Consider the following 14,268-nt stretch of genomic DNA (forward strand, 5'->3'; position numbering starts at 1 on the left):
GCTCTTTGAAAATGATAATGGAGTTGATAACACACCCTCACGAAAAGAGGAAGACTCCATTTGCTTACTTTCAACGCCCAGCCTCACCCTGCCAACTCAGATTTCTAAATAAGGCTAAATCTGGACCTTGTTTACAGGATTTGACATTTCTAATTAATGCTTATGTTTAGGTAAATAAAGTTTGTGAGGTGCTGGAGAGATGGCTTAGTGGTTAAGAGCACTAAATACTGTTCCTTTATAGGACATTTAAGAACTCAAACTGGATTGCCTAGACTCCTTAACTAGGGAGGACAGATACCAGACAGATTAGGCCTTACATAAGAAAAATTAGTAAAAAAATCTCACCCTTTAAAATCTCATTCTTTATATATCCAAAACAATAATGCTGGAAACAATAATTTGGTATACAAGTCAAATTATAAATACAAGTGCTCAGTGTCCTCAATTTAATCCTCGAGGACTTATCTTAATAAACAATATTTTAACAATTTTAATAAATAAAAGGGGGAGCTACCCCTGAATGCTAATAATGCTCCTTTTATTTCAATTTTAAAATTTGGATGCCAAGGTTTATGGCACCTGCAAACTAGGCATACTTCTGCCTAGGTATATTAGAGAGATCCACATATTGACATGATCCTGTCCAGATATTTTATATGGGGAAGAGGGAATGTTTGTGAGTTTTCTACAGGATGCTACAAGAGTGTGCCAGCTGCCTGGGTGGTTGCTGAGACTTGCTGATCCTGGTTACATGAAGATTCAGCTCTCGTGGTTCAGGGCCCTAGAGTCATTCCTCTGCCGTGAAAGGAAGGCGGAAGATCCCCCCTTCACCTTTTGTCATCACAGAAATCTTGCCGTTGCTGCAGTCAGTGTTACCGCTGCGTGTGTTCCCGTCCCACTGTGGCCTACGCTCAGACTCTGTACACTGCTGCTTGCTGACTCCAGCTGTTACCCCTGTCCCTTCATTTCCTTGGTGACTCTTGCTGCCTTAACTGGTAACTGGTGTTGCCATTTTACAGACTGTAGCTTCACAGAAAGCCACCTGTGTAAAGCTACAGTGACTGGAGAACTCTGTCCTGGTCATACAGATCTCAGAATTTGGTTCCATTGTTTGCTGGTTGTTCCAGAGAAAAATGACTGATCCTGAACTGTCCTGAAAAAGACCTTGACACTTTCGCTGCTATTGTAGCAGCCATTACTGCTACAGACATTGTGTCTACAGTGTCTGAGTTATCCTCGCCTATTGTTAGACAAGTACAATGGGTGAACTTTCTGGAGTAGTTACTAACAATTGGGAATTCTAAATTTCATTATAGGAGTGGCTTGACCATGGCCCTTGGTGGCAACAGCTGAGGAGGACCAAATGAGGTGCCCACTATTTATCGGGAGTGGCTCTGTTTGATACAGCCCTATGCTGTGGATCAGTATTCTTACCATGGTTGGTTTGCAAACTCAGACCTCAACAATAATGTGACAAGGCCGTTATTCACTCAAGCACTTATGGCCATTGTACAAAGGGCCTCCACTGAATTTGGTTATCTTGCTCAGGACTTACTCTATATCTGAGTTCCCTGCTCCTGCACCCCAAGGACCTGTGGGTCCATTTACACTGGGAGGAGAGGGTCTCTCTCTGTATTCTGAGTTCTCTGCTCTTGCACCCCATAGATCTGTGGATCATTGCACTGGGATTGAGAGAGACTCAGTGATTTCCTTTGATCAGCCCCTGCACATCGCTGAGGTTTCCTCATTGCACGCGATATGGGTGATCATGACTGCTATAAAATTTATAAATAAAAAGGGTGAGATGTAGAGGGCCGCACAACATTCGCCACCACTAGATGGCGCTGGCTTCCACTCGCCCCACGTGGAAGGCCAGGTCAGTCAAGATGGCGCTTAGCCTTTACCGCGCAAGCCGCTCCCTATGGGGAGGTTAACTGTGTCGATGCAAGAGTGCCTTCTTGCCAGGTCTTTGCCCATTTCAGGGGCGTGCCACCTGATGAGGTCATGAGTAAGCAACCAATCAGGTGTGGGTGCGTACACGGGGATAAATAGGGTGCGTCTGTGGCGCAAGCGGGCTTCCACCATGAGAGAGAATAGACAGGAATAAAAAAGTCACTCATAGTAAGAATTTCTATGTCTCGCGTGCTCCTTGCCGGCGGGAAGTCGTGCGTGGGACAGCTGAAGTTGTTTATCAGGTTTAGTAGTTCTCTGGCTGAATTTTTGGGGTCACTTAAGTACACTATCATATCATCTGCAAATAGTGATATTTTGATTTCTTCCCTTCCAATTTGTATCCCTTTGACCTCCTTTCATTTTATTGTCTGATTGCTCTGGCTAGGACTTTGAGTACTATATTAAATAAGTAGGGAGAGAGTGGGCAGCCTTGTCTGGTCCCTGATTTTAGTGGGATTGCTTCAAGTTTCTCTCCATTTAATTTGAAGTTAGCTACTGGATTGCTGTATATTGCTTTTACTATGTTTAGGTATAGGCCTTGAATTCCTGATCTTTCCAAGACTTTTATCATGAAGAGGTGTTGAATCTTGTCAAATGATTCGGCATCTAATGAGATGATCATGTGGTGTTTTTCTTTGAGTTTGTTTATATAGTGAATTACATTGACAGATTTTCATATACTGAACCATCCCTTCATGCCTGGGATGATGCCTACTTGATCATGATGGATGATCATTTTGATGTGTCTTGGATTCAGTTTGCGAGAATTTTATTGAATATTTTTGTATTGGTATTCCTGAGGGAAATACCTTTCCTTTTAGAATCTTTGTGTCATTTTGGTATAAGCATGACTGTAGCTTCATAGAACAAATTGTGTGTGTTCCTTCTGTTTCTGTTTGGTGGAAGAATATTGTTATCAGTTCTTCTTTGAAGATTGGCTAGAATTCTGCATTAAAGCCCTCTGATCCTGAGCTTTTTTGGGTTGGGAGATTTTAATGACTGCTTCCATTTATTTAGGGATTTGGGGGACTGTTTAGATGGTTTATTTGATCCTGATTTAACTTTGATATCTGATATCTGTTTAGAAAATTTTCCATTTCCTCCAGATTTTCCAGTTTTGTTGAGTTTAGGATCTGATAATTCTTTGAATTTCCTCAGTTTCTGCTATGTCTCCCTTTTCATTTCTGATTTTGTTAATTTGGATACTGTCTCTGTGCCTTGTGGTTAGTCTAGCTAAGGGTTTATCTATCTTGTTGATTTTTCTCAAAGAACCAGCTCCTGGTTTTGATTCTTTGTATAGTTCTTTTTGTTTCTACTTGGCTGAGTTCAACTCTGAGTTTGATTTCCTGCTATCTATTCCTCTGCATTGATTTGCTTCTTTTTGTTCTAGATCTCTCAGGTGTGCTGTCAAGCTGTTAGTATATTCTCTTTCCAATTTCTTTTTGGAGGCACTGAGAGCTATGTGTTTTCCTTTTAGCACTGCTTTCATTGTAAACCATAAGTTTGTTTTGCCTTCATTTTCATTAAATTCTAAAGAGACTTTAATTTCTTTATTTCTTTCTTAACCAAGTTATCATTGAGTAGAGCATTGTTCAACTTCCATGTGTATGTTGGCTTTCTGATGTTTTCATTGCTATTCAAGACCACCCTTAGTCCATGATGAACTGATAGCATGCATGTGATTATTTCTATCTTCCTGTATATGTTGAGGCCTGTTTTGTGATGGATTATATGGTCAATTTTGGATAAGATACCATGAGGTACTGAGAAGAAAGTATATTCTTTTGTTTTAGGATGAAGTGTTCGTTAGGTATCCATTTGATTTATAACTTCTGTTAGTTTTACTGTATCTCTGTTTACTTTCTGTTTTCATGATCTGTCCATTGATGAGAGTGGGGTGCTGAAGTCTCCCACTATTATTGTTTGTGGTGTAATATGTGCTTTGAGCTATAGTAAAGTTTCTTTTGTTAATCTTTGTGCCCTTGCATTTGGAGCATAGATAGTCAGAATTGAGAGTTCATCATGGTAAATTTTCCTTTGATGAGTATAAGGTGTTCTTCCTTATCCTTTTTGATAACTTTTGGTTGAAAGTTGACTTTATCTGATATTAGAATGGCTACTTCAGGTTGTGTCTTGGGACCATTTGCTTGGAAAATTGTTTTCTGGCCTTTTTACTCTGAGGTAGTGTATGTTGTTGTCACTGAGGTGTGTTTCCTGTATGCAGCAAAATGTTGGGTCCTGTTTATATATCCAGTCTGTTAGTCTACGTCTTTTTATTGGTGAATTGAGTTCTTTGATGTTAAGAGATATTAAGGAATAGTGATTGTTGTTTCCTGTTATTTTTGTTGTAAGAGGTGGAATTATGTTTGCGTGGCTATCTTCTTTTAGGGTTTGTTGAAAGAAGATTGTTATTTTGCTTTCTCTAGGGTATAGTTTCCCTCCTTGTGTTGGAATTTTTCCCTCTACTATTCTTTGTAGGGCTACCTTTGTGGAAAGATATTGTGTAAATTTCATTTTGTCGTGGTATATCTTGGTTTCTTCATCTATGTTAATTGAGAGTTTTGCTGGATACAGTAGCGTGGGCTGGCATTTGTTTTCTTTGGGTCTATGACATCTGCCCAGGATCTTCTGGGTTTTAGAGTCTCTGGTGAGAAGTCTGGAATGATTCTGATAGTTTTGCCTTTATATGTTACTTGACCTTTTCCCCTTGCTGCTTTTAATATTCTTTCTTTGTTTTGTACATTTGATGTTTTGACTATTATGTGACGGGAGGAGTTTCTTTTCTGGTTCAATCTATTAGGAGTTCTCTAGGCTTCTTGTAGGTTCGTGGGCAACTCTTTCTTTATATATATTTAATATTATAGAAGTTTTCTTCTATAATTTTGTCGAAGCTATTTACTGGCCCTTTATGTTGGGAATCCTCACTCTTTTCTTTACCTATTATCCTTAGGTTTGGTCTTCTCATTGTGTCCTGGATTTCCTGGATGTTTTGGGTTAGGAGCTTTTTGCATTTTCTTTGACTATTGTGTCAATGTTTCCTATGGTGTCTCCTGCCCCTATAATTCTCTCTCCAATCTCTTGTATTCTGTTGGTGATGCTTTTGTCTTTGACTCCTTTTCTATTTCCAGGGTTGTCTCCCTTTGTGATTTCTTTATTGTTTCTAGTTCCATTTTTATTCATTTCCTTCATCTGTTTGGTTGTGTTTTCCTGTAATTTTTTAAGGGATTTTTGTGTTTTTTCTTTAGGGCTTCTACTTATTTACCTGTGTTCTCCTGCATTTTTTTAAGTGGGTTATTTATGTCCTTCTTAAAGTCCTCTAGCATCATCATGAGATAGTTTTAAATCAGAATCTTGCTTTTCTGGTGTGTTGCAGTATCCAGAACTTGCTGTAATAGAACTGGGTTATGATGGAACCAAGTAGCTTTGGTTTCTCTTGCTTAGGATCTTGAGTTTGCCTCTAGACATCTGGTTATCTCTTGTGTTCGTTGGTCTTGCTGTCTGTGACTGGAGCTTGTCCCTCCTGTGGACCTCTGAGTCTCATATTCTTACCAGGTTATGGTTCAAGGAAAATGTCAGATGCACACTGGAGTAGATGAGAGCCTCCATAGTTTTGAGACTTGGCACTTCATAGCAGTCATTAAGTCATTTAACTTCAAAGACATAAATTTAAAATTTCTAAAATGTGCACACTGTTTATAGGAACTGCTACCTGAAGAGAAATCCAGTGATTCTGCTTTGTATTAGGTGTTTAGTTTTTCTATTTCAGATATAGTCTTTCAATCATCTGTCTTTTTTCCATAGGCATTATTGCATAATAATACACTATTGTAATTTTATTGTGCTTCTAGACTACAGAAATAGCTAATCAAATTTGAGTTCTTCTTCAGGAAGAGAAGACTTCCTGTTCACCACTTACAGCATTTTTACTTCCATTTGTCACAGATTTTGCCATGGAACATACACTGGTTGAGAGTTCTACATCGTTATTAATTACCTTTATGTCCTGAGTTTTGTATTGTGTTAGACAATATGAGTAACAATGATATCTTCATGAACCTACTCAGCCAAAAAATAAGCACATTTGACCATGGGTTAGTGTGTATGATTTCAGTCTAAATATTAGCGATATCAAAATCCATCATTGTCTTTAACTTCAGCCCTTTGCATGAGTGCTATAAACTGGCTCACTCCTTTACATGTGAATCCCAGTGGAGCTGTACTTTTCTAAGCTTTGCATATTGCATGTTCAAATATTTATTCAGTGGCCTGTTCACAATTATAAAGGATTTCATACGAATCTCATATATAAAAAGAACTTTATTAAGTAAAATGTTTATAGGTGACCTACAGTGAGCATCATCCTTAATGGTAAAAGAATAATATTTACTTACATAAGAGAAGCAAAGACACTGCTCTCTGTTTTTTGGGGTTGTTTGTTGATTTCTTTCTTTAAATTTTGTTCTTATGTATATATGTGTGGTGTATGCCACCTGCGAGCAGGTGCCTGTGGAGGGCAGAAGAGCGTGCATCCCCTGGAGCTGTAGTTAAAGGTGGTCGTTAACTGCCAGACGTGGCTGGAAGCCACACCCGATTGTACTGGAAGAGCAGTGCGTGCTCTTAACCACAGAGCCATTTCTTTAGCCCCAGAGATACAGGTTGGAGAATGTGAACTGTAGATATTTTTATTGACTTCTGACATGATTGTTTTGACTGGAAAGTTTAAGGAATTTATAATACTGTAAAACACCATAAAGTACATTAAAGAAGTGCATTAATGAAAAGGAGTGTTTTACTTAGTAAGTGAAAAGGAATACCACATCATCAACTGAAATGTTTTATATTGTTAATATACAGATTTCAGGTTTGATATATTTCAGTAGTTCAGCATTTGTTCAGCATACACAGAGCCTAGATTCAGTCCCCAGTACTAGAATAAATAAACAAGAAGATCACAAATGAATTTGTTAATTCGGTGTAATCACAAACATTCAAATTAGATTAGTAAGTAAACTAGCTGATTACAAAATTTTTGGTATAATATAGCCATTTTTAAAATGTTAACCTTTGAGCTATTGTAAATGTTAATGTTTTCCTAGTTTCTCAGTATGTTCGCCATCAGTATACAGGAAAACCAATTTGGGGTGATGATTTTATATCTGGCTACTTCAATAAAAGTTTCAGTCAGGTCTAAGCGTTTTTTGATGGAATCTCTGAGGTCTTTTCCGGATAGGATCATATTAACAAAACTACAAATAGTTTGACTTCTTTTTCTGTTTGTCTTTTCTTTTGCTTTACCTTGCTTTACTGTTATAGTAAGACATGGAGTCTAGATGTGTAACAGTGAAAAAACTGACAGTCTCACTTCATTCTAGATTTAGAAGAGACAGGGTCTCTTTTCCCTGAAAAGTATAATGTTGGTTACAGGTTTGTCGCACATAGCATATGTTGTGTTGGTGTATGCGTTTGTATTCTGGTTTCCTCAGGGCTTTGATCCTGACATGTTAAACTTTATTGGAAACCTTTTGTGAATCTGACGAGGGGCTTCAGTGAGTTGTGTCTCGGTGTATTTCTGTGTTGCGTTATGTGATTGATTTGTATATGCTAAACACATCACTGGAATGACACCAACTTGATCACGTCGTCTGATTTTTTAAATTTAACTGTATGTTTGTGAGTGGTTGTCAGTGGAGGGGGGTTGCCTTAAGTAGTGCCTGAGGAGACCAGAAGAGGGTATTGAAACCCCTGAACTGGAATTACAGGCTTTTGGTTGTTAGTGACTCGTCATGGGTGATGGGAAATGAACTTGAATCCTTTGAAAGAGCAGCAAGGTGCTCTTAATTACTGAGCCATTTCTCCAGCTCCATGTCTGTTGTTTTTAAATAGAAGGCAGTTAAGGGATACACTTCTGGTCTCCAAAGGCATGTGTACATATGTGTACACAAACATCTTTACACATATAGTTTAAATAAAACTATTACACAAAAATGATTAAAAATTAGAAATAGCCCAGAGGGGCTGGAGAGATGGCTCAGTGGTTAAGAGCACTGACTGCCCTTCCAGAGGTCCTGAGTTCAAATCCCAGCAACCACATGGTGGCTCACAACCATCTGTAATATACATTAAATAAATAAATATTTTTTAAAAAAAGAAAGAAATAGCCCAGAGACCCTCATCTGGTAATTGAATAAGGAAATTTTGTACTAAAAGATAGGACAAAGTAGAAAAGAGAAAAATTACTGATACTAGTAAAGCTTAAAAATATGCTCAGAAAAATGTAACATAAAAAAGATTATGCTGTGTAATTTCATTTGTATGAAGTTTTAGAGCATACAGAACTAAATTTTAGTGAAAAATATCAATACAATGATGTCTCGTAAGCAGTGATCCTTCCAGAGTGATAGAAATACTCTGATCATATGTATAAAACTTATCATATACATATATTTTAAAAATAAATCAAAAATTCTTATAATCAGTACATTAGTAACTACAGACTATACTTCAGTCCTAAAAGACTACATTATCTTTTATAATCACTAAAAATTTGAATTTACAGTAATTTACAATACTGTTTTAAATTGCCTTAAACTTTAACTTAATGGATTTTAAATTTTAAATTGACTTTATATTACTTTGTTGTCATGACTATTTATTCTGACTCAAACTTTATTTATTTCTTGTGAGAATATGAGGGTTTTTATTAATGATATGTAAGCTAAAGGTCCAGACCTACCGTTCTCTCATGTCAGCTCTCAATATTGCATGTAACCACAGCCTTTGTGAGTATAGGAAAAAGACTGTATGAAAAAATAGGAATATCTCAGAACACCTTTAGAGCACTGGCCAAACTCGCCATCTTGCCCTTTTTTTTTTTTTTTTTTTTTTTTTTTGCCTTTTGTTCTTACCATTTTGTAACTCATTAATAGTAATGCTAATTTACTGCTGAACTAAAGGCTTTCTTAAGTTCTGTATCCAAACTATTTTAATTATTTCTACCATTAATATAAGCTATAATGTTAATTTTTAAATGTACTATAAATATCTAAAGTAAACTAGAAAGTCAAGATAAATAAAATAAGGAATTTGAATTGCAGAAGGCAAGAGAAACGAACAGCTCCATGGTTCAGAGTTTATACTGTTCATCCAGAGGATCTGAGTTTGGTTCGCACATAAGGTGGATCACAACCGTGCACTTATAACTTCAGCTCCAGAGATCGGAAGCCTTTGGCCTTTGCAGGCACATATACTGAAATGCACAGGGACACCACACATACACACACACACACACACACACACACACACACACACACACACACACACACACACTTAGGGGCTAAGGAAATGGCTTGGCAATTAACCCTGTCTGCTCTTTCAGAAACCTTAGGTTCAATTCCCAGCATCCACATGATGACTCACAACTGTCCATAATTCCAGTTCCAGGGATCCTGTACCCTCTTTTGTCCTCAGCAAGCACTGCATACACATGGTACACGTACACACGAGGCAAATATTCATACACAGATTTTTTTTAATCTTAAAAATCTAAAACAATTTAATTACAGAGAGGTGTTAAATTTGGCAGTCTTGATGTTAGAAGATGATAACTTTTTCAATATTACTAACAGTTCAAACCTGTACACTAGTCAGTCTTTTCTGGTGTTACTGCAACCTGCTTTGAGTCACTTTGAGGACCAGTATGGTAATTGAATAGTCGTAGTACTTAACAATCTGTGGAAAGGTTTTTCTTGACTAAGAAGTTAAAGGGTAGCCTGGGGCTACATGTGACCTTGTCTCAAAACAATAAACAAAAAAAAATCAACTCAAAACTAAATCTTCCTGTAGAAGATATATCCTTGAATTACTTATTACGATATAAATTACAACAGGTTAATACACTATTCTTTGAAAGTAAAATTCCTAAAGATGCCCAACTTCAGTTTAGGAGTTGTCTAAAGCTAATTTTAACATTTGCTCTTTATATAGGGATTTCTAAGTAGATTCACGGTTGCTCTAAAAGTAGTTGTCAATATTAAGTAGTATATCAGTGTCCTGTTCATCTTTATGGAGGGTCATTTTCTTCTTTATTATCTTTGATAGTTTATCCTTGATCGTCTTTTATTAGTAGGCATTAATTGTTCGTATGAATGGGATTTGGTGTAATGTTTCTATATGTGCATATAACCCAAGAAGCTATTCAAATTCCTTAAAAAGGCTGCTGAGGTCCATTTTCATTACAAACAATAGCAAAGTATACTGAACTTTCTGCAGTCCCCAAATTTGCGTTTCACAGAGCTTTTGATCACATTAATGGTAATCACACATTTATCCCACTTTAAATACAATATCATGGGGTTGGGTGTTTAGCTCAGTGGTAGAGCGCTAGCCTAGCAAGCGCAAGGCCCTGAGTTCGGTCTCCAGCTCCGAAAAAAAAGAAAAAAAAATACAATATCATAATCACTGGGCTAATACAGACCCAAAGTAACTGAGAAATAGAGAAATCTGAGTGATTTTTTTTTCTTTCCATTAAAATATTTTAAACAATTTCAGGTGAAAAAAAATTATGAAGCTCTCAAACAGCGACAAGATGAGGAGAGGATGGTGCAGAGTTCCCTTCCAATCTCTGGGGAAGACGACAAGTGGGGGCGGGAAAGTCAAGAAGCAACTCGAGAGCTCCTGAAAGTCAAAGACAGGTTAATTGAAGTAGAAAGAAATGTAAGTATTTAAAAATTTTAGTACAAACAAAATTCTTCAAAAAATAAAGAATATATTTATCTTTGATAACTTTATTTTACACTTCCTTGTCTAGTTTTCATGTAAAAAAGGCGGATCTAGATTTAGGATGCTTTGCTCTTTGCCTTCTTACAAGTCAGTCACACACCTAGCACTTCCACCCAGCACGCCTGCCTGCAAAACCAGCACCGTGTGGGCGTGCCGTCACATTCTGGTGCCATTCAGCTTAAAGTGGAGCCGTAGGGTTCTACTTATTCACATTTAAGCTCTCTTCTTGGAAATCATTATCAATTTTCACAAAATGGGGTCTGATGGGTGGAGTCTGGTATTCAGGTCACCTTTGATGTCCCAGTAAAAAGCACAAGACTTATCTTTAATGGTTCCAAATATGGTCTTGTCTATAACTTTACACCCTCTCGTTGTTGTCAGCCCCTTTTTTGTATCTTTTTGTTGTGCTTGTTTTTCTTTCTCACTGTATACAGAATAAAATGAGTGCGCAGTAACCATGACACACTGTGATTGCTATCTTGTGAGATTTCCTTGCCAAAGCAATTAGTCCATGACTTTGAAGTTCAGTGTTCCAGTATATGGGTGGAATGTAACCAGGTTGTAACCACAATAAAATGCAAATAGCCCCTATCCTACTTCTCCATAGATATTTTTTTCCAGTGCCTTTGGCTTCCCAAAATCCAACCTGATTGGCCCTGGCCTATGCTATCCTAGCACTTTTCAAAGTTCCAAATTCATCCATAATATTCTTGGATTCTAATTCCAAAGGCCTGAGGACTATATAACCAGATTATCACAACAGTCTCAGTTCTTCATAACAATATTCTCTATTAGTTACAAAGGTACCTGTCAGAAGCAACTTGTAAGGGAAAGATAGGTTCACAGTTCAAGGGCAGTCCATTAAGGCAGGGAAGTGATGACAAAGGAGCACTGCTCAGATTGCATCTGCAAGTCAGAAAGCACAGAAATGGTGTCGCCCAACACCCCTTCTCATCCTTATTCAGTTTTGTACACCAGCCAATCCATGCCATGGTGCTACACACATCAGCTAACCCAGTCTAGAATTCCCTCATAGATATGCCCAGTGTTTTATCTCCTACACTGTCGATCCTGTCAACTTGACATTCAGTTTTAACCATTACAGTGTATCTGAATGGCTTGACTATGTACATGGTAAGTTCAAGACCAGTCTAGACTATATGATACCCTGTATCAAAACAGCATCTGTATGTGTTTGAACAAGGCAGTATTCCATGGTTTTTCACCCTTTCAACATATGAATTTTAAAGAGTACAGAATAATTATCTATCTTAGCTTCTCTGTGTGTTTACTAGTTGCTATTTTTGTTGTTTGAGACAAGTTCTCCGCTTGTAGCTCAGACTGACTTGAAACTTCCTCCTCTTGTGTCTCCCAATTGCTGATGTTTGGGCTGTTTTTACAACTGTTTTTACAACTTCCTCGGCTTTGATTTTTTTTATGGGGTCAAATCGCAACCTCTGCTTTATACATTGTTGTGTTGTTTGTTAATATAAAAATAAAGATATCTTTGTCTCCTACTAAAGATACAACAAATTATTGTGATCCATTTGTATCGTTTTTCTAGTCAGTCAATACTATATAGAAAGTAGCCTAATTAGAGTTTTTTTTAATATTGAAGTTTTATTTCTATTATTTACCTATGCTTTTTAGTACAAACTTAATACTTACTAATTTAGATGAAACTTAATTTATAAGTAGTTAATCTTGAATGTGTAAAAATTATGCCCTTAACTAATGTAGTAATTCACCCATTTAACTATAAGATGAAAATATGGCTGTATATACTGGAAAATTGAAAATGATAAAATTTATGGATAAACTTCAAGTCTTCATAGTTGAAGTAGAGTCTTAGTTTTATACTTTGAAAAACAAAGGCAAAAAACAAACAAAAATGTAATATCCGTTAGATCTCTTATGGACTAAATTATTTGTGTTATTTTGCTTCTCTTTCAAATGTTGTTTTGAAAATACATATTTTTTCTCCTGTATCCAGAATCACCACTCACCTGTGTGTACATTGAAAAAGTACACCTTTTTAATTGCTACAACCTGGGAAAGCATTTTACCACTAATCTGTACCTTCAGCACTAGAAGAAAGTATTTTATTTCAGGATGTTCTAAAGCAGACAGAACACAGACACATAGTATTTTAAGGTTATAGCAGTATTGTAGTCTTTTTTATGGATTAAATATTTGCAACTTTTGATTGAGGGGGTAAGATTTTCTTTTTTAAGATTAAGATCATTTTATTAAACACCATTATCCGTTAAAGAAAATATTTAACAATTATTTTTAATAAGTGTGGTATCTCTTTCTTGTTTTAAGAATGCTACGCTGCAAGCAGAGAAGCAGGCGCTGAAAACTCAACTGAAGCAACTTGAGACACAAAATAATAATTTGCAGGCTCAGATTCTTGCACTGCAGAGGCAGACAGTGTCATTACAGGAGCAGAATACCACTCTTCAGACACAGAATGCCAAACTTCAGGTTGTACCAAACACTTTAATTATATACTTTTAATTATATACTGTCATAGGAAGGGAGGCTAGACATGTAAACATTGGTCCTTAGTTCCCCAAAATTTAATAATTGAAATATTTTCATTTTCTCCTATGTCACACTCTTAATGTGAACACATTTTTTAAACATCAAAGCCTATATAAATTGTTAAATTCACTAGAAGTGAAGATGATCTACTTAGCTTTGAATCTTTTTATCTTTTCAACAAGTTGATCCTAATTAGTTGGGTACAAACCCCTTGTTTTAGAGTATAACTATAACACAAAATTTTGTATGTCATTCTTAAAACATTCTTAGGAGTTTAATTATTGAAATGCATGCACTTGGTCGAACAACTAGAGCAGGCCTGTCCCAAAAGCTGTTGCCTATATGTGGGATATGTTCCCCCAGCCTGGCTGCCTTGTCTGGCCTCAGTGGCAGAGGAAGCACCTAGCCTTGCAGAGACTTGAAGTGCCAGGGTAGGGGTATACTTGGAGGTGGGGAGTACCCACTCAGAGAAGGGGAAGGAGGACTGGGTGGACAGGATAATGGAAAAGGGTGACCAGGAGTTGGGCAGTGAGTGAGATGTAAAAACTAAAATTTTAAAGAAGAGAGAGAAAGAAATGTATACAACATAGAAATGTTGCCTTTAGAGTTTGCTGACATCATTTGATGCCATCCAAAGCATCGTCTTCAACTTAGCAGTGCCAGTGCCAGTTCATACAGAACAATCCAGGTGGAAGGAAGAGAAGAAACTGAGTCCTCCTTTTAAGGCTTTTATTTTTTTTCCCAAGTGGCAAAGTAAATTCTAATTTAGACTCCAGAGAGATCTTCCAAAGATAGTTTTTCAGGTCTAAAACTAGTTAAACAGGTAACAATTCTTTGGGAAGCTAAAATCCAATTATATAATTATGAATATATCTACAGTGATTTAATTAGAGCTTATTCAAGTTAGCATTATAACTTTTGGTTACAAAAGAGCAACACGTGGATTGGGGAGATAACTAGCTCAGTCAATACCAAGAAGAAGGACCTGAG

The 14,268-nt window shown here is 36.9% G+C and overlaps 1 protein-coding gene across 3 annotated transcripts in view; it reads left to right on the forward strand.

The window, feature by feature from the left end:
- Window positions 1-14,268, forward strand: part of Ccdc88a (coiled-coil domain containing 88A) — a 160,564-nt gene that overhangs the window by 114,181 nt on the left and 32,115 nt on the right. For all 3 annotated transcript variants that reach the window (XM_032916264.1, XM_032916263.1, XM_032916262.1), the window contains 2 exons: window positions 10,501-10,665; window positions 13,057-13,218. In XM_032916264.1, coding sequence (XP_032772155.1) covers window positions 10,501-10,665; window positions 13,057-13,218 — 327 coding nt within the window. The remainder of the gene's footprint in view (window positions 1-10,500; window positions 10,666-13,056; window positions 13,219-14,268) is intronic.

The sequence above is a fragment of the Rattus rattus genome, chromosome 11 (assembly GCF_011064425.1).
Source record: "Rattus rattus isolate New Zealand chromosome 11, Rrattus_CSIRO_v1, whole genome shotgun sequence".
Classification (NCBI taxonomy): domain Eukaryota; kingdom Metazoa; phylum Chordata; class Mammalia; order Rodentia; family Muridae; genus Rattus; species Rattus rattus.